We start from the raw sequence: 24,090 nt of genomic DNA, 5'->3' as shown, positions 1-24,090 counted from the left end.
GAGGAGGGCTAGAGCTGAGACTCAGGTTAGAAAGGAAGTTCTCTGAGGCCACATCTATTCTAGTAAATTAATCACACCCAGGGCCTTTCGCTGGTGCTGAGGTCAACTGGCAGAGAAGAGCTGGTGTCCATACCATTGAACTGTCTCAGCTGTCAGAAGATGATGGCTGATTCCACACGGTCTCCTGGGAGCTCTCCCTGGCTTTTGCTAATTCCCAAACCATGCCCAGCAACCTTCTGGATGAGCGCTAATTTGCACAAGCCAGAAACCTGCCGGGGACAGCCCTGACAATTGAATTTCAGTGCCCAGGTCCAGTATTGGTCTATGCTCACACAGCCAAAGTCTTTGCTTGGTCTTTGCTGTGGCTTCCCTTGCCTGGATCCGATTAACTCCTTCCTGCGGGCAGCTGCCAGCCCCTCCGAGCCACAGCCGTGGGACGAGGCTCCGTGGGGATGCCTGTCTGGAGAGAGGCATGGGTTGGGTGCACACATGCACACAGCTGAGGGGGGGTTTCCCTGTGCAGCTCTGGCAAGGGAGGGCTCCTGGCATTAAGAAAGGGTGGACTTGGCCAGACCAAGCATTGAGTGTAGGCTACTTGTTGCAGCAGATTGATGGAGAGCGATCATAAGAGCCCTGGAAGCCGTACCGGCCGGTGCTGGCGGTGTTGACAGCAAGGTAAAGTGCTTTCCTGCAGCAACGGTCACTCCTCTCTGCCCATTTCACCAGCCAAAGCAGTAAGCCAAGCTTTCATGGGTTCTCCATCCCAGTCCCTCCTTCTGCTCCTGGCCAGATCCCAAAGGCAGCAACGACCAGTTCTGCCTCTATGGCCGACAAGCCGTGAGCTGTGTCTGCTTATGCCACTGTCACAGGACAGAAATTCATGTGGTGGACACTTCTTCTGTTCCTGGTTTAAACGTACTTTTGAAATCTTGCTATCTTAACTAGGTTGAGTTGAAGTGGTCATTGACATTTTTGGATGCTACATATATATACATGCATGTACATGTATGTATCTCCTATTTAAGATTCTCCAGTGTGACTTTATCTTCATGGCTTTCAGCTCAGACGGCACTTAAAGATACCCAAGTGCTGGTTTTTTGCCTCAATAGCTTAAAGAGGGACGTGGAGACTCTGGCTCCTTGTTCTGTCACCCAGCTACCTCCTTCAGAGGAGAAATCTCAAAAGAGAGGAGCTTCAGGAGCAATGTCCAGTAAAGGTGTTTATTTGTGCAGATGCCAACAGCTGTCGGAGGAGCCCTGGGTGTAGCGCAGGTTTCGTTGGCATCGCTGAATCCAGAAGCTATTCTTGGACACCACCTACTGGCATTTTCCCTATTAACTATTCTCAAGATGAGCAGTTGTGCAGGGTGTCGGTGGCATCCCAAGCCTGGAAGCAAAAAGACAAACTTGACCTTCCCAAACTTTTCCAGCGAATGTCCTGCTTGTTTTTCTGAGAGAGGGGAGCTGCCCCGGGGCCTTGTGAAAAGCTCCCTTATGTGAGGGAGGGATTTCTACGTGGGACCAGGAAAGGGGATGCCGATGCCAAAAGAAGTGCTGTGAATGGAGGCAGGTGAAAGAAACAAGAAAAAGAAAAATAAAAAGAGAGAGGAAAAAAGTCTGCAGGCACTAGTGAGGAATAAACTGGAGGTCTTCCCTGCCACGGCTCTGGGGAAGAGGACATTTTATACCATCAAGCACCAGTTTAGATAGTCTTTCAAGACACAGAGCATTTAAGTCCATGATCTTTCTTTTTTCATCAAGGCACTAAGAAAAAATCTTTTTAGTTTTTGGATGCAGCATTTTAAATCAGAAAGGAAGACGAGATACGGCTTCTGACTGCTCTGCTTTTTGGCACCGATACCAAAACCCATAGTGCTTATGCTTATAAATCCTGACAGTCAGGACAGACAGATAAAAAAAAAAAAAGAACAAAGGACCATAGTGGTCAGTCATCCTCATTTTCACAGCAGGCAAGGGCCGTGCTCAACCTCTGCATGGTGTTGCTGCATGTGATGAGAAGAAGCCTCCCAGCTGGGATTGCTCCTCATGGAGGACACAATCCTGCTCTTCCTCCAGCTTCCTGGCTGTGACCTGCTGCAGCTGTGGGGTTTCAGCAAAAAAAACACAACAAGCTCCCAGCGCACCCACGGGTCCTAATTGCTCTGAGCAGCCTCAGATGGGGCCTCAACCCACACCTTCTGCCCAGCAGCTCTACTTAAGCTCATCCTTGGGCTACCTTGCAGGTGGATTGGTCTCTGCTTTTGTTGTCTGGATGGATCCTTTTGGTATGTGTTGTAGCTTGTCTCCAGTCCCCTTCACTGACTGCAGTCCCTGGGTGAGCCCTGGACTCGGTGCATCTCTTTGCTGTGTCTGGGGCTGCTGATGGGTCCTGCTACCAGCTCAGCTCAGGTGCTGTGTCTATGGGTGAGGGCACTGCTTGTAGTGCTGGGGTCTTCTTGTCCCCCTTTGTAGGGCAGTGCTGCTCCCTGACCTAGGTAAGTGCTATTGCTATTCTTCCACTTCTTGTCCCTCAGGTAACTATCTCCTCCAGGGTTTTTCAACAGAAGTTCCTCCTGTTACATATCTGTTGTGTGTTTTGTTTTTTTTTTCCCCCTGCTTGTATTTGTCTCAGAAGCCACCTCATCTAATATTTTCCTCTGGGGAACAGGTCTAGATTTAAGATCATAAATGGATTTATCTTCTTATAAGAAGAAAATGGAGAAGCCTGTCATGCCACCACCTGCCCAAGGCCTGTGGAGTCTCCCTGTTGCCTACCCCAGGGTTCCTGAGTCTGTTCATCTCCTTGCTGTCTGTTAGGTTTCTGCCCACAAGATGGCTTTTGCTTTTAGCCAGGTGAAGACTCAAGCCCACTGATTTTTTACATCTGTGTTCCTCTTCTGTTTTCAGAGATGGTCTTGCAAGTTTTCTTTTTTTAAGTGCTGTGGATGAGATGGTTTCTCTGAAACATCTCCGCGAACTGTATTGACTGATGATGAAATTATGCTGCCTGTGACTGCCATGAAAGAGTAGTTTTGTGACAAGCTCTATCCTTATGCAAGCTATAAAGATCCCCCCAGCTAGTTCATCTGGGAGGCCTAAGCTTAGCACTCATCCTTCTGGCATGTTCTGAGCTCTTTTCCAAACTTTTGTCTTTTAAGAGACCAGTGACCTTTTAGGCGTAAGTCTGACTCTCGCTGATGGTTGGGAGGGCAGAAATGGAGCAGGGCTGTTCTGGTGTTGTGCAAACTGCAGGATCTGAGAAAGCCATCAGTACCTGCAGAGTTCTTGCTGGCATCTATGGATAGCCTCCTGCTGATGGTCAGAATGGTTGTAGGTAGGAGAGTCTGCTGGGACTTCGAGGTGTTTTGTTTGGTTTTAAATACTAATTTCCTCTTCTGTTGGATGTAGAAGTTGATGTATAAAAGACGTATCTGTCAGGCTGAGCAGCCTTTGGAAGTGGAGCTTCTTCAGTATGGTGTACATAGAGTGTGAATCCACAGCGTAATGGTTTTTAATATTAAGAGTTTTATGAAGTGATCATGATTAGAGAGCCCCATTCCTCCAGCAAACTGAAATTCTCTTCCTTCAAACACTTCCACTTTCTGTTGTATGGTATATTGCAAAAGAAGGCTTTCCTTGCTGTGCCATATCACCCAGGGCTCTCCTTTAGGATGAATCCTGCCAAGTGAGAGATGTGTTCCTGGAAAACACTTGGATGTCTTGAGAGCATGTCTCTGGCTCAATAGCTTTCTCTGATTGGGCAAGCGCTCTTTTTGTGGTGAGTAAAATCAAAGGAGATTTATAGCTCACACTGATATAATGTGATCCAGCCATGACAGATAGTCCTTTCATCATAATGAATAATGGATCTAGTTGTTATTACTTTGTTTTATTGCTGCAACAGGTAGTTTTGAACTACGTTTGCCATAAAGGATGAATGCAGTAGGCTGGAAGGAAAACACCAGAGCTGTTGTGGTTCAAACCCACTCAAGAAGGAAAAATCTCTTGTGTGTCAGATGTGGACTATTTTATGTCGCAGAAAAAAAACCTTACTGGGGTTTGCTCTTTTCAGTGTGCATTTCCTAATTTTAAAGGTGGAATTCATGTGCTCTTCTCACATTGTTGGTGAGGTCTCTGAGAAAGTATCTGTGGTCAGAGTAAGTCTTTTCATAATTAATAATAGCCCTGATTCTCCTTGATTCCCAGTTGCTTACAGGTAGTTGTTCAAAGTGGGTCTTACATCTGCTGGTGTTTATACATAGGAGATCTGCAGGGCCATGTGGTAGCCCGACAGATTATGTAGCCTATAAATAATCTGTTTTGCAGTAATAACCTGTCTGTAAAATAAAAATGCTTGGTAAAATGATGCTGTGTAGATCTGTAGGACCTAACTGTGTCATTTCCACAGACTTTAGGCATATCATGACTTATTTTGCTTTAAACTTGTGACAGTCTGAGCTTCTAACGCTGATGAAAGAGGTGTAGGGATTGACTGGCCAGCCACCTGTGTTATGGATGGCCCACATTACAGGCCAGTAATATGCCTTAGACCATGAGACTACCGAAGCCCTGCATGGATGGTGCTTTCAGACATCTGGAAGCCGTAACAAAGAAGAAAAGGATGTTGTCATATTATCCAGAGAGCTGGCAGTTCATCTGGCTTCCCAGGCACGAGAGCAAGCTTACAGTGATGGCACTAAGGCTTTGTGGATTTAGACTCTAGGCAAGCCTCAACAGAATAACCAGATCAAAACTGCTAACACCATAAGTTTCACTAAAAATTAATTAGTAGGAAGGAAGAAAAGGAGGAAGGGCAGGCACTGCTTTGAAGATTGAGTTGCAAAAAGTAACACCGTGATAACCCTGAAGGGTATTTGGACTAAGACAACATAGATTTTGGCCTTCAGTGGAAAATATGGCAAGAGGCTGAAGTTACAGAGTTGCCTCCCCAAGGTGCACAGTACTGGGACTCTCGTTAGCTTTTTCTGACACCCTGGGAGCTCAGTCCTCACCAGTTTGCTAGTGGCCTTCAAAAGAGGTGGCTGACCTTGCTGGTGACCTTTCTGGATGCCTGTTCTTTAGACACCTTCTGATGCTACCTGAGGAAGGAACTCCCATCTGTCCAAAGAACAAGCCTTTTCTAAGGTATCTTAAGTCTGGAATGGAGGTTACCCAAATCACCAAATGCACTGGGAGTAGGTCCTCCTCGACACCTGCAGGAGGAGGCAGGTCTCAAGTGGTGTGTGGTGGGGCCTGGGAACCTTTGTAAGTTGAAAAAAGCTTCTGTGAGAAGCTGTATTTTACCTCCCTGAGATGTAAAGCCCCTATTTTCAGCTGGCTTTCCATGGGCTTACTTGGTCTCCAGCCTGAAGGAGAATAAACATCTATTGCACGACCCTGGAAAGGCTGCAAAGCGCTCTGTGAGGATCTAGATATGTGGGTGTGCACATATGTGTCGTCATTAATAAATGCATTTACTGTAGGTAAAAATGACAACATTGTTTGCAGTTATGGGTTCCTTATGCTTCCTGCTAGAGGTCCCTTTCTTCACTTCTGACCTAACCAAAATTTCTTCTTCGGCTGCAGTTTTTTGCTTGTTGCTGTTGTTTTCCGTTGTGTCTTGCTTGCCTCAGGCTTAGCTTTTTTCTGAGAAGTTATAGTACAAAAGGTCTTGCTGGTTTTGTCTAAGTTTAGGAGGAAACTGATGTTTTGTCTTAAATTTCTGACTGAAATAGATGTTTGATTGTTTTAACTCTTCCACGTTCTGAAAGGCAGCCTGGAATTTGGCTGGTAGATCAGCCTGGAGTAAAGGGTGTGCTTTTTTTTTTTTGCCTTTGAAAAGTAGCCAAATAATTCTGTCTGTGAAAATCCCTATTCTCATCCTTGTGGGAGAGGAGAGGGGACAGGCTGGCAGAAACAGCCTTTGGAAATGGTATTTTCCCTAAGAGGAAGGGACAGGGCAATTGTGTGGAGTAATGAGTACCGGGACTGGTGAGCAGATGTACAAGCAAGGATAAGGGATGTGGGAAAGAGGGTGAATGAAGCTTGTATGGTAATGTATACGTAAGAGAACTGGTTAGAGAGACTGCTGTCTAAAATTTGTCACAATATGCAGAAATTTTGAACCTCTGCATTTCTGTATGGCCAGCCAAAAGCTGTGTAATTTGTTGCCAAGGTTGTTCCCTGCCCTGATCCACAGAAAGTTAGCAGCTTTCAACTTGTATTAGCTGTGCCAGGATCTCACGTGGTTAGGACCTGCCTGATGTAGAGGTTTTTAACAGAAATTCTAATATTGGTGTGAATGGAAATGCATGGCTGAAGACACCAGAAAAACAGCTGAAGAAGGGTTAAAGGAGTGGCATGTATTAATTACTGCAGAGCCACCCCATGTGTTTCATGAAAATAATCGGATGCAGTGAGATGCAGGAGGCTGCAGCGAGGCTGTGAAGGCGTTATCCCGTGTGCCTCCTGCTGCACACTGTGATCCGGGCCAGACTGATGCATATAGCACTGTGCATGTGAGTGGGTTGATGGGAGAGTGGGAAGAATCAACTTATTGGATTTTTATTAATAAAAATCACCTTCCCTGGCTGTAAGGTCTTGCAATGAGTTTTGTTCCACTAGTTTTCCCCAGAGATGGAACTAAATGTTCCAGTTTTCCTAATGATTCATGTAGGAGGTGATATATATCCATGTGATGGCATTTTATATATACTCCAGTTGCCTTTAAAAAAATATCTAGATAATTAGTTGGCAAAATTGCTGTGTTAAAGGAGTATTCATGCCAGTCAGGCACTCAACTGCTGCGAATTGAAGTTGTCTGTTTAAGCTTCATGCTGCCCTCTTGTAGGAAAGCTATTGCAATCAAAATGTTTGCTGTGTTTCTCATTTTCTAAATGCTCGGCTCGAAATGCACATTGCCCATTTGAGAGATGCATTGAAAGCTGTCAATTATAGCTGACACTACTGCATTTAAGCATATAAAGTGCCACAAAAATGCTATAAAGAAAATCAGGCCACCCAAGTTACAAAGCAGGCTTTCTGCATGAGAGGTTCTTGCTGACCTGGATGCCGCAGCTATAAAATGAAGGCAGCTCTCTGCTCTCACAGAAGACAGAAAAACTTGTGCTCTGACTGCAATCCAGGTGCCTTTTTCTCCCTTCCTATCTGTCTCTGTTCCTGCCCATGCTGGGTGGCCACGTGGGCTTTGCAAAATAGCTATCTATACCCGCTGAGGGCTTATAGACATCGGTTGTGCTGCTGTCAGTGCAAGGGGCTTGTTTCCTGGGTGCCTTTTGCTCTTTCTCATGGGAGGGGAAAAAAAAAAAACAAAACAAAAAAAACAAATGCTTGTGAAGCATTCAGGGGTGAGAGGGGTGAGGGTAGAGAAAAGCTACCCAGTAGGTTAATAGGTCTGTATTCTTAAATAAAAGCCAAACAAAGTACTGAATGGACGCTGTTGGTTGTGTGTCACGTCTTCAATGACACAGAGGAGGACATGGGGGAGTCCCATGAGCAGCAGTAGTGCTGTGTGATGGAATAAAATAAAGCTTACAAAAGGAAGAGATCCAGCCATATAAATGCGTCCTTGTTCCTCCGTGCTTAATTTTACTGTTTTTGTCATCTCTTCACAGTCATCCTGTTTGAAGAGGTGGGTTGCACAGCTGAGTTTCTGGTTTCTCGTACCTGCACTCTGCTTGCCAGCTCCAGAAAGTGCTGCCTGCTGCTGTGCCCTTGGTCTGACGCCGTGGTCGCTGCCTGCCAGACACTGCTGCAGACTCTTGGGCTGCCCTTGAAGAAGGCAAACCTCCCAATGCTTAACCAGTAAGTGAGAACATCTGGGGAAAATATTTTCTGTTGTTTGTCTTAGGAAGTTTAGCTTAAAGACAGAAGTGCATTGTCTTTTCCCCCCCCCTTCTTTCTGTCACAAGAGTGGGGCAGGGGTTAGTTTTGAGTTACTTAAATGTTTACAATGATGTCCTTAATCTAGAGTTCAAGGAAAAGATTTGGTGGAGATCAGTCAATGAATTTTAACATGGCAGCTGCCTTAAAGCCTGGTTGAAAATAAGTGGGTAGTGTGTTCCTATTACTATTCTTGCTCTCTCAAACCTACAGAGATTTCGCTGCTGCCAAAGGGTGGCTCGGTTCTGTTCTCCAACAATAAAAAGCAGATGATTTTCCTTCTTAAAATACCCAAAGGGGATTGCTAACACAGATCCTCTTCACTGTGTGTCCATCCTAGTGTGCCCAGTCAAATCCCATCCCTTCTAGCAGTGTGGAAAGGCTAATCCCTGGCACTGAAGGCACCCAGATTAACCCACTGCAGGATTAGGATGCTTGAGCTGTTGTTAGAAGCTTAGTATATTTGGTTCTCAACGTTTGCTGAACTTGGCCTGAAAATCATTTCCAACGAGGTCGCTGACTCTTGGGTGCCAGTTTGCCTGGCACATTAGGAAAGGCTGGAGTTAAAGCAAACGGCTGTAAAGATTAAATGGGAGCACTGAGTATGCACAATGCATTTTGGATTTAAACCAGTCATTGCTGCTGATGGGGACAAAAGGCTTTAGCGGTCTGGTCCAGAGTTGCTGAGCTCCTGCCTCGCTGGGGAGTGTTCAGGGTAGCTGCCATGGCTGTCCTGCAGTTCAGCGTGGGTCAGAGGAAAGAGTGTCTGACTTGACCCAGGGATCCCTGCTGGTGGCTGCATCTGGGGCAAGGAGTTGTATCGGTCGTCTCTCACGTTGCATTTGGGACTCGCACAGAGCTGCTTTTCAGGTCAGCTCTTCCCTGCCTGTGCGCATCCTTCGGTGTTGAGAACTTCTCCTTCTCACAGGCTATTTTATTTTGAGTCGCTTGGCTGGAAGCAAATATAACCACTACCCCGGCACTAATTTTGTTCAACTATTTGTGCTGGTTTCCAGATAAGAGATACACACCTCTGTCCTAGATGACGTTAGAGTCTTCCTTGGTGAGGAAAAGTGCCTATTAAATGGCTTTCTGGTGCTTTGCTTTCTAGAGCTTCCTGCTAATGACAGCTTGCCGTTAGGTGGGTGATCTGCCCACAGATGAACTTGTCTTTGTTGCTGCACAGTGCAAAATTAGTTTATTTTGAGGGCAGGGCCTCCACAGTGGTACCTTTAGATAGAAAGCAATTGGCTTCCACTTTCTGGACTCAAACTGTCTGTGCTCATAATGTCTTATTTCAGCTACTAGCAGGAGGATTCATGTTTGGAAAAAAAAAAATCTTCCTCTTGTCAGCAGAGCATTAATTCCAGCGCAAAGGCTGCTCACGCTAGCTCAGCACCTTGTAAATGCTTACACCGCTTTCTAGCGCACAGGGGAGTGACAGCGGAGCTGTGGTCCCGTTGCAACCAGTCCCTCTATTGCATGGGAACTGGTGTCTGAGGCGTGCTGATGCTGCTGGAACACACCATGGTGCTGCAGGGAGTGTGCATGGGGAGGGATGGGCATGGTAGATCACCTCTCCTTCCTGAAAACCAACTTTTTTCCTATTTTTTTTCTGTGGGAAATTACAAATGAGGGCTCTAAAGGTAGACCTTTCTTTAAAGATTTTTTGGTAATACAGGAAGAGTATGTATATTCCTCTCTGCTTTTCAGTGGAAAACTGCAATGATGGTAAAATAACAGTTAGCTGGGAACTGTTTTCCTCTACCATGACCCAAATGAATCCAAACTTACATTTGATTCAAAGCAGCTTGTCTTGAGAAGTACGGAATACTGGCTGTGTTGTGGAATTGGTTCCAGTGATTTCATTCAGCATCGTTGCCGAGTATCTTGATTTCAAGAAACATCTTTTTGTGAATGTGGATCATATCATGCTTCCCTTTGTCTGCACAAACAAACATTAACAGCCATTTCTTGGCTGGAATGTTTATAACTGCATTTGTCACTCGTTTGACAATATAACTTTTCTTCCTCAACAGGCCAGCAAGGATATTCAACTAAAACCCACGTGGAAAACATAAGTCTAAAAGTTCTTTCAGTGAAGATAGACTAGAAAGGTAGGGCCTTTCCTTTCCGTAAAGACTTGCTTTGAGTTTGACACTGGTATCTCGGAGCTGTAGCTGTACTGAGCATTCCCACTTCTGGCAATGCTGTGCAGCCTAGCGAAGCCAGAGCCCTTCAGTTTTAACACATTTATAAGAGCTAAGTGCATTCCTTTGTACTTTACATATTTTGGGGGATTTCCATAGAGCTGCGTGATAAAATAATTTTGAATATTTTACGCAAGGCCTGTGTTGCAAGCTATAAAAAAAGATAGAAAAAATAACTTTTGAAACCCAGAATGTGGGCCTAAACCTTCTGCTGAGCTTACTGTGGCAAAAGGACAAGGCCACTGCCTCCCGTTGTCTCACTGAAACAAGACAGATGCATTATGAAATAACCAGCAAGAACACAGGACAGTAAAGTGCGCGTTGGTTCTCCCACTTGGCCAATGTTTCCTGCACGCGGAACTTGCCTTTGGTGTAGATCAGCGTGGATCTAGCTGATCAGCTGTGCCTAACAGGCGTGTGTAAGATAAAGTTGTCTGTATTAAGTAAAGAATTTCAGACCACTCGTTCACTGGATCAAAAGGTGATGTCTGACATTGTGCTGAGGTCGTTTGGACTATTTGATGAGTAAAAACGTATATATGCATATATATACTACATATATATGAAAATGGGCCATAAATAAGTCATTGTCCGGTGTGGTAAAAGTGCCTTGTAGATTTTAATATACTAGGAAGAGAGGGCCATATGATGTAAGTAAAGGTTGTGCTTGTATTTCAACCCATACTTGCTGTAACAGCGCTTATAAACTTGTAACCTGGATGAAGGACATGGGGAGAGTCACTGTGTCCACATCTGGGGGATACGCAGAGTGGGGAAGAAAAAGGGAGAGAAAGATGCTAATGCCACCGCACTGAGCTCGGGCCTCGCTTTTCTTCAAGGAACAGGTTATATATCAGCGGTTCTGTTTATGATCAGTGTGTAGAGCACAATGTATTGTCTGGCTGATGTGAAATAATCATACTTAAGCCACTGGTGTCCTCATCAGAATACCTTCGAAGGGTAGACCTCGGACCTCGCTGGTAAGCAGTGCTGGTGGGATGCCCTGCTCTTCTCCACAGCTGGCAAATCCATATTTCCTGTAGGCTTTGCACCCCCATCCCAAAGGTCAAGGAAGCCCCAGCAGGGTCCATTTCCAGCCCCGTGATGTTGCTTCTAATGGGTGAGGATAGGTGTTAGTTTATTCACTGCCTTTGTTTGACATGGGGCAGTCCTCAGCAAGACTGCTTGGTAGGCACTGTAGTTGCACAAGATAAATAACATTTTGAGGCTGAAGCATATTTTTAATTGGCTATAATAGTTTAAACTTGAGGGGAAACAAGCAGAAATATGGAGTGGATGTGGTGAGACTGCAGTCCTACAGCAGGCAGAGATGCAGGTGGAGACCGATCAGCCAGTGTGGCTTGTTCTGCTTCTGTGGGACTGGCTTGCAGTGGGAGCGGGAGCCTTTTCTGTATCTGAATAAAAATTTACCTACGGAATATGCTTGAAACCAATCTCTCTCTCAAAAAAAAAAAAAAATCTTGGAAAAATCCATTTAGCACTTCAGATTTGGGGTTATCTTCTCATCTTTCTTTCCTTTCTGGTTCTGACATCAGGAAGGTTCTCTCTGGGGTTTCTAGAGTCCTTCAGATCTAGGCATTGCTTAAAAAAGCCCAGCAATGGGCTTTTGAGGCCAGGTTTGGGGATTTTCAACAGAGTATGCGTTGCACTGCAAGGAATAGATGTGAAGTATAAAACCACAGGATTACCACACATGTGCTTGCTGTGCAAGAGAAGTCACTCCTATCTATACAATGTTTAACACTATAAAATGCCCCCTGAGTGCTGATCCTGAGAGGAGCTCAGCTTTCAGCTCCCTCTGGGGCTATAGGAAGATCTGCAGCGGCTCACAGGATCCAGACCTTGCTATGTGTTACATCTCCAGCTTCCCCAAATCCAGGCTGTTTCTGCAGCTACCCCTGCCAGCGTCCCCTCTCCCACACGGGAGGGCTGCCCTAGCTATGATTTTGAGACGCAGTATTTTGCACCGAAGTGCTCAGTTTCCCTCCTTGTGGCAGCGATGGGGAAGGACGAAGCAGGCGAGAGCCCAAGAGCATGCACTCATGAGCTTTTGTCTGCCAGCAAGTTGGGAGCGTGCATTGCTCTGGCTGTTATAAAAGGCCCTCGTTAAGTAATCACATTTCTCTTGCATAAGTGCTTGGTTTTGGGAGGCTTTAGCCAACGGGAGGCTGCAGCTCACAGACAGAAAGCATGTCTAACTCCTGTGATTTTTTTTTTTTAAATAATGCATGATTATTAATCTACTGAAAGTTGTATAAAATCTCTCTAGGTAAGGTTGAGCGGCGGAGACTCCCCAGCGCCGGTGGTAGCTGAACTACAGCTGTAAGACGCTGCCAAGTCTGTGCAGAGCCTTGTGAGTAATATTTCTGATTCTTCTAAAGGGTGTTTGTGGCTGATAATTGCTGGCAGGGAAATATTGCAGATGTTTATTGCCGGCAATAAATTAGAGGGAGGCAGGAGGTGAGAGACAGTAGTGAAACTATTGACTGGTTTTAAAATAAAGCTTTCCTCCTAGACTTCCGTAAGCAAGTCTGGGTTTCTCTGAAGCTGTTGTAATCAAGTCTCTTCCAAATATGTTAATAAAAATGAAATGTGGTACTGAGTTCAATTACTGGACTGTCAGGAGAACATAGATTTGGCCTGACAGTGAGATTAAAGGACCATCTAGTCCCATGTACTGGTTTGGAGTGGCCAAAAGTCAATGTTCAGGGAAAGAAATATAAGAATAAGACAAGTGTACAGTGATATTTCCTCTCCTACATTTTTCCTGGCTTTCAAAAATCTGCAGGTCATTTATTTCCTGAATCAGAAATGATATCTTTAATAGTACAAGTAGATATTTCTTTTCAGAATTTGCTAATTCAGTGTATCCATTGAAGACAATATGTTGTTCTGGGATTTGACTGATATAAATCTAACTGGGATTTGATATCTTGAGTTAAATGAGTTCTTCCACATAGGATTTTCATTAAAAAAAAAAAGTGGCTTTCTATTTAGATGGAACTGAAAAGGGAAAACTTGTATGGATTTACTGAAAACAGAATTTCCCCTCCCACTTCCTTGTGATGTATCTGGATGCAGCTCAGCCCACAAACAAAGCCCGGAACTATAAAACCATCCACTGAAGTGGGAACTGGAATTTACTAGTTCAATGCTGAGCAGCTTGGAACAACTCAGTTATTATTCCTGCCAACCCTGGAAGGCATTAAAGTGCCATTGTATAGAGAGGGCAGCTCAAGTGCTGAGCTGCAAGGGGAAATAAAGCTGTTGCCTATAATGTGGATGCATGTATGCTTGCTCTTAGAGGTGGCAAAAAACTTTTCCGTGATAGAAAAATGCTGGACTAATGGAAATCACTTGGGAGAGCTCAAGTCACTCCTTACAAATCTTGGGGAAAAAAATGTAGTATGTAGATTTTACAATCTATAAAGTTCTTGAGACCTGCTAAAGCATTTAAATCTTATTTGCAGCCAGTAGACAAGGAGGTAATACCACCATGAAAAGAAGGTATTTTGTAGGAGTTACAGGATTAGAGAGGTACATGTGAAAAGCTATATTGAACTAAAAGGCACTTGACTGCAAAGCCAGATTTTAATGTTTTCATATTCCCTTCCCAAAGAGGGCAAAATGATAGGCCCGTTTCCTTCAGTATAAATGAATCTAGCGATGCAAGATAAGCTGCAATTCCTCTCTACGCTTGCTTGCTAATTATTTAGGCCTTAAAACCTTTGCAATACATCCATAGGGAGATCTGAGGTCTCTCTTGCGCTGTGCCATAAGGGATGGGAGGTGGCAGAGCAGTCTGCTCGCTGGGCACTCCATGGCTTCCCATTTTAATTCCGCAACCTAGCGAGGCCTCTTTGCTTCTGTGCTTCAGGGTTGTCCAGAAACCAGGCAGCCTTCCCAGCTCTTTGTGGTCTTTGCTTTCCATCCGAAACTTGTACAGGGGTCTTTAGCCCTTTATGGTGCTAGGGGCTGGCGGAGGGAGGTAACAGCCAATCTTAGACATCATGAGACAGGCTTTTTCGCAGATCATCAGATTCCTTCATGGATCTGGAGAGTTTACAGTCTTAAAAACCCATGAGAGACTACTAAAGATGCTACTACTAGAAATCCTTGAGCTGCTGGAAGAGTATTATGGGGAAGTGTCTGTTGCTTACCCTGTTTTTCAGGCTATTCTCTGGGCTGCTGACACTGCTGTCAAGAGGATGCTGGTTCAAGCAAAGATGCTCCTAGCCCACGCAAGGCCTGTTTTTTTGTGGTGTTTTCATAAGAACTAAAAAGTCAGCAAACTGAGGAATTTACAATGTTATTTTTAAAACAGTCTCTGGGACATGGAACGAACCCAAGCATATCTTAGGCTAGGCAAAAAAATATTTCTAATTTGTTGTAGGGTAAAATGGACGCTATACACAAGCTGAAGATTTTTGTGATGTTTCTGTCTCTGGCTACTTTCACGGTCATGGTGATACTGAATGCTGGAAATGCCACTGGGATATTCAAAGGTAATGCAAGCGAATTGTCTTTGTTCAGAGGTGGATTTCATGCATTGTATCATTTAATGATATAAGGTGCCTTAGATGGGATAGATCTGTTTGTCACTGCATTGCTTCTCCAGATATACCCTGATCTGTGAAAGATGGAAGTAGCTGGTGCATCCTCCTGGTTGTTACAGCCAGGTGCCTGAGCCCTGTCCGCTCCCCTGAAATCCAAGTAAATGGTCTTGTCCTTGGTGAACCTGGATCTAGCTGGGGGTGAAAGGCAGTCTTTGCATACGCTGCCCTGGTATTCCTGGTGGAAGCTGTTTATAGAAGTATGGGTTTATAGAGTTTATGTGGGTTTATAGAAGGCAGTGGCGCTTGGTTTGAACACTACCCAGCTGAATCTGTCAGAAATGGACATTGTGCTTCTCTCTGGCTTTCACATGCAACTGGCTTTTCTGGTTCTGTATAAGAGGGAAGGTCCTTAGAGTTCCCCATAGGGACAGTAATCCCATAATAGGTGTCTAAAGGCAAGCCAACTGCAGCACACGATTTGTTTTCACCAAGGGCATCCTCTCATCTCCCTCAGATCCACTGAGGTGTGGACTAAGCCTCAAGGAAGATTGCAGGGTGAGGGAAATCAGCAGTCTTTCCCCATCCTTAGTATGTAGTAACACTTTTGCCTGCAATAACGTTCACCACTGCAGGTCTGTTCAGGACAACTCCTGGAAACATCTCGGCGAAGTACAATACTGACTTCACACCAGCTGGCTGGACTTTCCTCATCTGGAACGTCATCTATGCCTGGCAGCTTGCCTGGCTTCTCTACGCCTTGTCAGGGATCTGTCGAAGGTATTTTCCCTGCTTATGGTATAAATGAGGGACAGTGGCTCTTCCCTTCTGTAGCTCAGTCTCTTACCCCGTTTTCTGGGGTTTCCAGTCAGAGTAAACCCACTGCCATTCCTCTTGACTTGATGTGCTGGAGCTCTGCTGCTGGAGCATCTTTTAGGTTCAGCATCCAAAGCTGGGAAGCAGTTTGGAGGTGTATATGAACGGCTTTAACATGTGGACCGATTACAAAGCACGTAAACTGTTCTGTGAGACCCGGCTTCTGCTGATTTGTGTGATCTTAGAGTTGCCCAGTAGCTGCACTTACCCACTGCTATTTGCTGAGAATCCATGGGGGCAAAATTAATGAATTATGGAGCTAATGCTTTGAGTTTACTTGCTGTTAGAGATCAGAGAATCGGCATTGGGAAGTCTCTTGGGTCATTGAACAGGACTGGAAGCTTTTCCTCAGGCTATGAGATCAATAACTGCCTCATGCAGTACCATGCCATATCTGTAATACTCTGTCTTCTGTGGGATAGACTTACATTGCAGTTCTTCTGTCAAGGGGGACCATGGACTGCTTAATTTGAGTCTTGCGTATCTGCTCTTTTCACATGATTTGTAAGAAGTTGCTCAGTTGATACTGGCCAACGCTGAAGGTTGAGGGAAGAATGAAGTATGTGTTTGTACAAGAGTGATCAAGTCCATATACATGTATGTGCGTGCACACACAGAATATGTATATACATACACACTCACACTATGATCCATAAGCCTTTTTCCCCAGGCACTGGGCTAAAGTCCCATGGCCATGCCATTGCTACCACCACCAGTGGCACAAGCTTTTCAGCATCTGTGGAGCAGTCCTTAGTACCTGCTAAATCTGTGATGGTGGTGCAGAGACCAGCAAGAAGCTCTGTACTGGGGACAACACCCTGATAGGGAAAGCCACAGAGACTGTATTTTGTGTCAGAGAAGGATGCGGAGGAGCAATGGACTGATTTAAGCTGGAATGTTCAACTCCAACATTGAGTCCATGTTAGTATGAGGAAAATGAGGCCAGGAAAGATTGGTTGGTCAATGCAGGCATTGTCTTCCTTTCTTCATACCTGCTTTTTCCTGGCAGGAATGAACTTGGATGTGTCTACATAAAGCCAGACTTGCTGCCGATACCTTTTTATGTGGTGTGGATTCTGAATAATGGCCTCAATGTTGGATGGCTGTTTCTGTGGGACCGAGAGTAAGTTGCCTTTTGTAACAAATGCTCTTGTTGGGACTACCCCAATATTTCATTTTGCACCTTTTCCTATGTGTGAACACTTAATCACACCTGTAAAACTCTACGGCAGGCCTTGGCAAAGGGTAGCCTTCATAAATGTTCGGGGTGATGATGTTTTCATCTTGCCCATGAGGTGGATCAGTTATTGAAGTCTAGGATCTCCTCAAAGCTGCTGTTCTTCTGTGGTTTTTTTTTCCTCCACAGGTAAGACAGGAACCATGCTTCTCTTCCTAAACACAGTTTAGCTCCTTGCCTTGGACTGTTTTCATAATCATGGTCACATGAAGGGCTTATAATGGCACTGCTGTCAAGAGGTGAAGAAATCAGTTGCAGTCAGGAGAATAACTTTGTGATTAACAGAGTAAACCAGCAGTATGTTAAAATGAGGGCTACATGTAGTCATTACCTTTTATTAAAGGCTGATTAACTTAAAGTCAATAAAGGCCAGATACTAAAGCTATGAATTAAGGTATTGTGACACCTCTGAAAAAAAATGTAGTGTACACTGTGTGTGTGCATGTATTCTTTGTCCTAGATACCTCCTCCCAGCCCTGGTGTTCCTGGCAGCCCTCACTCTTACTACGTGTGCCGCCCTCTTCATTTCACACCGAGCGTTGAGCATCTATTCCTCGTGGTTTGTGAAGGGTCACAAAGCTGAGCTCTGGCTTATCCGCATCCTGGTAGGTGGTATTTGGGAAGCTTTGCTGTTGGTAAATGCTAAAAAAAAAAAAAAAAAAAAAAAAAAACCACCAAAACTGTCCTGAAGGTATCAAGAATGAAAGATCCAATGACAGGAGATGGGTAAGGGAAGACTTCTGCCCTGATTTTAACTTGTGCCTGCCGCAGGTACACACAGGCTTAATTGCACCTCAGTTTCCTATCAGACATCATGGGAATGATTCAGAGCAAGGCATATCCCTCGTACTTCTCCATGTACTACAGAATGAAGTTTACAGTGATGTATGAAAACTTCAGCCCAGACTTGTGTTTGGGGTGGGGAGAAGAATATTTCTTGCAGAGGGAGAAGCCATTGCTAAGAGTGGCTTCTGTTGCTGTAGCTGCTGGTGATGTCCCTGGTATCTGACTACAAAAAATTATATATTTCTTCTACGGGGAAGTGTACGCTGATCAAGGTTTCAGATGCAGCTTCCTTTCTGGGTTTTGCCAAATTCTGGAAGAAAATTACTTTTCTGCTGTTTGAGAAGAGTGGTCTTTCTGAGTTTTGCCAAATTCTGGAAGAAAATTACTTTTCTGCTGTCTGAGAAGAGTGGGTGTTTGTTTGGCAAACGGCACAGAGAAAATAAGATAAAGATAATATAGTCATATTCCATCACTCCTTGACTCCCTCCTTGTGCCTCTCTCTTAGCTCAACTCCTCAAACCCTTCCTCCCCACCCAGGACACCTCACACTGCAGTTCCTCCCACGGCTGCTGTGTGTGCTTTAATTACCCTTGGTTCGTTTGCCTGATGTTGGCATTGCTCAGTGACAAAGTGGGTCAACTGAAAAAGCACATCAAAGGAGTCAGGAGGGTCTCCAGTGGAGGGGGAGTCTGCAAAGCTGGGAGTCTGCACAGAACAGAATCATAGAATCATTAAGGTTGGAAAAGACCTCTAAGATCATCGTGTCCAACCGTCAACCCAACACACCATGCCCACTACACCATGTCCCTAAGCGCCTCATCTACACGTCTTTTAAATACCTCCAGGGATGGTGACTCCACCACTTCCCTGGGCAGCCTGTTCCAAGGCCTGACCACTCTTTCAGTGAAGAAATTTCTCCTAATGTCCAGTCTAAACCTTCCTTGGTGCAACTTGAGGCCATTTCCTCTCGTCCTATCACTTCTTACTTGGGAGAAGAGACCAACACCCACCTCGCTACAACCTCCTTCCAGGTAGTTGTAGAGTGCGATGAGGTCTCCCCTCAGCCTCTTCTTCTCCAGGCTAAACAGTCCCAGTTCCCTCAGCCGCTCCTCATCAGACTTGTGCTCCAGGCCCTTCACCAGCTTCGTTGCCCTTCTCTGGACACGCTCCAGCACCTCCATGTCCTTCTTGTAGTGAGGGGCCCAGAACTGAACACAGTATTCGAGGTGCGGCCTCACTAGTGCCGAGTACAGGGGCAAATAGTTCCTACTGACTGCTGGAAATGTCTCTAAATCTTTTGGCCCAAACTGGGAGCGGGCTCTGTTCTTCACATTCTTGTATTTCAGATCCTGAGACACAAGTATAATGCAGGGAACTGGGAATAGCTGGACTCTCCATCCTCACTCAGGAATGACTCCAGCTCTTGATATTGCCTGCTGCAGGCTCCATGTAGCAAAGATATTGGCTGGGAGGTGGTTGAGGTTCAAAAAACTGTTCTCTCTGCCTGCAACAACTGGGCTGGGCAGTCAGGCAGCCTGTCTGCTTTGAGGTGCAGATGGGAAGCCCCCGCTGGGGTTGCAGGGCTTTGTACAGGGGGTTCTGTAGCTGCCACTGGGGTGGATCTCTGGGGTCCTTGCGGACTCCAAGGCTTCAACTCCTCTCCATGTTGAGGGACTTTCCCTGCAGCTAGGTCCGGAAGGCTGGCTTAACTGCTCCTGGACCTATGGGTCACAAAAGACAACTAGGAATTACTGGTTTTTTTTATCATTGCTTGTCATCTTGCTGTGCTACGTGGCAGGTCCAGAATGGGCTGGCACTGTATGCAACATGGACCACCATTGCCACTCTGCTGAACTTTGCCGTTGTGTTGATCTACAAGTGGAACGTGTCCAACGAGACAGCAACGACTGCTTCTCTAAGCATCCTCGCTTTTGTTCTAGCAATATGGTAAGCAAGGTCATGGGTTCCCACCAAGCCTGAAAGACCCCTTCCACCTCTTGCAAATGGGTTGGACCATCTGTCCCAATTCGTTCATAGTCTCTCCCTGTACCAACACTGAGTACAAAGGTCTCCGTTATAATTCACGGCAGATGAACAAGGAGCCTAGGCTGAGCTTTTCTTCCCTGACCCTCAGCAATGCCAATAAGCGCATGCTGTGGGCCAGGAACAGGTTGCTGTGACTTGCATGAGCCCAACCTGCCCGAGGTTTCCGGGTGAGGGCTTGATATGGAAAACATATGAAACATGGCTTTATTTTTTCCCCAAACTTAACTTAGATAATTTTTTTTATTAATCTACTGAATTTTAGTAAATGAACAATTTTGGACTCTGGTCCAAACTGGCCTGCAAAAAAACCATTCTTTTCCAATTCCTTTCTTAAACTTTCTATGGAAAAAAAAAATTACAGAGAAAATACTTACTTCAGTCACTCTTTTTCTTTACAGGTTTTATCTAGAAAACTTCTTTCTTGACAAGTATGTCCGCTATAACCTTACAATCTACCCCGTGGTCATAATAGCTCTGACTGGCAGCGCATGCAGTCTTCTTGTTTTCATCCCCAATGACAAACAGCATTTTTATAGGTGAATCTTTTGGACTGTTTCCAATTCTTGTAAAAGAAGGCCAATAAACACTTCCACATCTTTCCTGTGTATCAGGGGCAGAAAGATAAACTTGCCTCTTGAAAAGCATTATTTATAAAAAACAGAACTAGGGATTTATTAGAAGATACTAATTTTGCAAAGTGAAAAATAGAGCAGAAATCATTGCCCATAAGCCTTGCGGCTGGATTCAAGCCTTGTGTTGTCTCAAGTTCATTTCCCGGTGCAATGTTTGCCCTACAATGCTCCACCATCCTCTTGGGTCCTCTGCTGGTAGCTCCATCTGACGCAGGGCGAGCCAAAGAAAGAGCAGGGCTGGGATGAAGGCTGTGGACTTCTATATCCTAAATGATATAGGGCAAATGAGAGCAGTGCATAAGTTTCTGACCCAAGGAGGGATTGTATCTAAATTTCACAATGCAAAACCCTGCGCATGCTCCCCTCCTAAACAGAGCTCAGGCTAGCCTTAACAACTTTTCCTAGGATTATTTGGTTGCTACAGGCCACTGTAGCTGAGTTGAGTGTAATCATCCATTGTTAAAAGGGCTTAAGCTGTCCAAACACTGAACAATCACAGCCTAGCAAAAGCTATGCCATTATGAGTAGTTTTATGCTGGCATGAAAGGGACTGAGCAGCGTGAACTCTGATTCCTGCTCTAGCAGTTTGAGATGCCTATTCCCACCATAGGGTCAGCAGAAGAGAGCATGTTCCCACCCTTCAGCCTTCCCACTGCCACGTACCAGTGGCTAAAGCTAATTTCTGGACTGGCATCACCATCGCAGCCGTTCCAGTACATGTTCCCTTTTGCTGTAAGGGCAGCTGGAGCCTGGTAATGCCTAAAAGCACCCAGCAGGATTTAGCAGAGCTTGTCTGCCAAAGGCATGAGGGCACTGGAGATTCATCTCCTGATGGTTATGGCCACCAGGAATGTGAAGGTATGTGTGATCTCTGGCAGACAGCTGTGTTCCTGCAGTAGATGCATTTCTACCAGCAAAACTTCATTCTTAGTGGTTCAGCTTGTTTGGCTGGTAGGGCAAGAATGTGCTTTTCCCAAACTAGTGCATGTTTCTTTATATAGTTCAACTATTCTTGGAGTGTTTTGTTAATGTAATGCATTTTTATTCCTGTGTCCATAAAGCCTCCCCCTTCTAGACATGCCTTGACCTGGAAGCATTGGTCAAGTTTGGTTGGATAGCAGTGAAACTCTGAACTCTGAAATATAACTCTGATGGGGGGGTAATGGCTCCTATACAGGGGGGTTCTTTTTTCCTCTTTCTCTGAATGCCCCCTGTACTGAGAGCTGGGCCATGACAAGAGGCACTGACTCTCTCTCATGCACTAACACACTTCTATGTTTCTTTTCTAGTTGTGCTGCTGGCAATGACTTGTTTGATCTTTGCTGTTCGGCTGGGACTAGTCATGTGGAGACACTGTAAGAGACCGCTGGAAGCAGCAGAAACCCCAGACCCATCAGGCACAGTGGCCTGAGACCTCTGGCATATTGTGGCAGATATTTTAAAGGGGTGAGGGTGTGAAGAATTGGGCATCCTGCATCCACTGGTCCTTCCTTTCGGTATCAATGACCTTGTGTTCTTCTCTAATTATCTCTCTTTCCATTCCAAATGAGGATGGCTTGTGTCTGCAAACCTGTCCTGCTCCCATATTCCCTCAGATTGGCTAGTCGCAGCCCCACCTTGAGTCTGCACCCTTTTTTGTTTGTTTTGACTCTGGATCAGTGCAGGAGAAGGTCCTTCAGCTGAACAGCCCTGTGCACCTTTGACCGAGGCTTGCGCAGACAGTCGTTCATATTCTTTCCTTGAGATTTCATTTTTTTTCCGAAGTGCGGCTCTAACCGGACTGTCCCTGGGAGTTAAAGGTGAGCAGCGCGAGGTCTGTCGTTCCTTTGGCCATTCAGTGCTGGGTGGTGTGAGCAGACCTGCAGGCAGCGACTGCTCCCTTTCCTCTTTCCCTTGATCGTGATGGGAACAGAGATTACAACTCTAGAGACCTACCTTGGTGGTGTCAGCTCTGATGTTTGGTATCCAAGGGGGGAGGAGGAGCAATTGAATACTTCTGACACAATTGCAAGTCTTCAACCTATTTCAGTGTGTAGCTCTAGAAAGATGCAGTTTTCAGCCTACAGTAAGATATCTGGGTCTCTGCCCTGTTTTTTCCTGACTTTTTCAGTTAAGTTAGTCACTGTGTCAGCACCTCTGTCTGTGGACCCACAGTAAGAGCAGATTTGTGCTGTTCCTGCTCCGCCAGTAAGACAGATGAGACCTGGGTCAGGCGGGAGCCGTGGGTTGCCTTCCCCCGTTTCCCTGAGCTGCGCAGAGAGCAGAGCACGGTTTGCGCTGGCTGGATGCCTCCTGCTGGAGGATGGTTGGATGTGCAGACAAGATGATACCTGATCTGGGGTAAAGCCTGCTGCTTCAAAGGAAGCCTGTTTAAGGGGGGAAAAAAAAAAAAAAAATATTATTTGAACTGGTAGAGTGAGTTCATCCTGGATCAGTGCTTTCTCCTTAGGAAGCCTAAAAGCGGATTGCCTGGATTGTCGGACCACTGCCTCTATTTCCTGTGCCTACCTGAGAGTTGGTGGTGCCTCACTGGGGTCTGGAAAGTGTTCCTACAAGGCAGGTGCTTTCAAATGCTGTATATCCTGTGATACTATTACAAAGGTGAATTATTCTAAAACAACGTTTGCTATTGTTTACATTTAACAAAGAACAAAATCAGTGTAATGCACTTCCTCTTGTCATTCCATCACATTGTTTTATTTTCAAATAAAGCAGCTCATTCCACCACTCTTCCAAGACTTCTGTAAATTGCCTAAAGCAACTGTCCTGGCTCCTACCTTGCTTGTGCCTGTGGTTCTGCGGTGACCCTGCTGCCTGGCTGGAGCCAGCTATCCCTCCCTGGCTGGGCTGCTCCTGGGTGTAGCTGCTTCCACTGATCATGCCTTCATCACTTTGGCGTGCAGATTCCTCCCTGTGACTTGAACTCCTCTCCCCACCACCCTGTTCATTAAACTTCTATTTTATAAGCTCTGCCTCCCAAGAGCCCAGCTAGTAAACTCCCAGCAACCTCTCTGTAAGCTGCCTTCTTTAATACAGTGGTATTAAATCCACTAGTGCGTGGATTAAGGGGTCCAGGCAAGGTGAGTAGTTGGTGCTAGGCTGCGTGGCAGTTAATGCATGAGGAGCCCTGGAAGGTTTTGCATCCTCCTGAGCAAGAGCTTTGCAAACAGCTCTTGGACCAGGGCAGCTGTACTGCTTTTCCACAGGACATTAAAGAAAGCCTCAGTGTCTGTACTGGCCAAATGACTAGAAACTATACTACAGGATACAATTAATGTATTAATTAGCTGAGGAAAGTCAATCAATAGGGCTTCTGTAGAGGGAAGTCGTGTCTCACAAACCTCAAAAATCACATAGGTAAGGGTGAGCTGTTTTATATTGCCACTGGCTTCTAAGGAAGCTCAAGAGTTATGGCATAAAAGGCCATGTCCCCCCATAGGTGATTAAAGCTGGGAAATAGAGGGGGTGTTTCTCTCCAGGAAGGGAGGTTGCTGGTGGCATGTGTCATTAGATCTGGGCTGGATAATGTAGTCATTAAAACCCAAGGGATAGTTTGATGATGGACAGTTATTTAGGATGCTAAAGGAGAAGTTTGACTGGGGAATTGCAAAAAGTTCTTATGAAACTGAAAGTGGACAGTGCAAATGATGGATGAAAGTCATTGTAGGTGTGCACTAAAGGATGCATAAAGGGAAAATGAGGCTGAACACATTTCAGGTGACATGCTCTGAGCTGGCCTCTGCCACTTGGGCACAAGAGCTTGGAGCTATGGTAGCCATTCCCACCTAAGTATCTCTACATCTAGCAGAAGTAGAGGCAAACCATATA

The 24,090-nt window shown here is 45.4% G+C and overlaps 1 protein-coding gene across 1 annotated transcript; it reads left to right on the top strand.

Annotated features, from left to right (window-relative positions):
• The first annotated feature begins 12,248 nt into the window (after positions 1-12,248).
• On the top strand, positions 12,249-22,988 carry LOC142081469 (uncharacterized). The gene is made up of 8 exons (XM_075148191.1): positions 12,249-12,485; positions 14,526-14,637; positions 15,321-15,465; positions 16,571-16,684; positions 17,259-17,403; positions 19,383-19,531; positions 20,029-20,166; positions 21,552-22,988. Exons 2-8 carry the CDS (start codon positions 14,532-14,534, stop codon positions 21,619-21,621), a joined length of 867 nt encoding a protein of 288 aa, XP_075004292.1. The 5' UTR covers positions 12,249-12,485; positions 14,526-14,531; the 3' UTR covers positions 21,622-22,988.
• Positions 22,989-24,090: the final 1,102 nt, after the last annotated feature.

The sequence above is a fragment of the Calonectris borealis genome, chromosome 3 (assembly GCF_964195595.1).
Source record: "Calonectris borealis chromosome 3, bCalBor7.hap1.2, whole genome shotgun sequence".
NCBI classification, from domain to species: domain Eukaryota; kingdom Metazoa; phylum Chordata; class Aves; order Procellariiformes; family Procellariidae; genus Calonectris; species Calonectris borealis.
Note: the sequence above shows the minus strand (reverse complement) of the source record. Positions and strands in the feature narration are given on the sequence as shown.

Excerpts from the sequence above, each read along its gene's own strand:
- LOC142081469 (XM_075148191.1), top strand. The coding sequence starts at position 14,532 with ATGGACGCTATACACAAGCTGAAGATTTTTGTGATGTTTCTGTCTCTG. Across the intron at positions 16,685-17,258 it reads CTGTTTCTGTGGGACCGAGA|ATACCTCCTCCCAGCCCTGG; the intron begins GTAAGTTGCCTT and ends TCTTTGTCCTAG. Across the intron at positions 19,532-20,028 it reads GCTTTTGTTCTAGCAATATG|GTTTTATCTAGAAAACTTCT; the intron begins GTAAGCAAGGTC and ends TTTTCTTTACAG.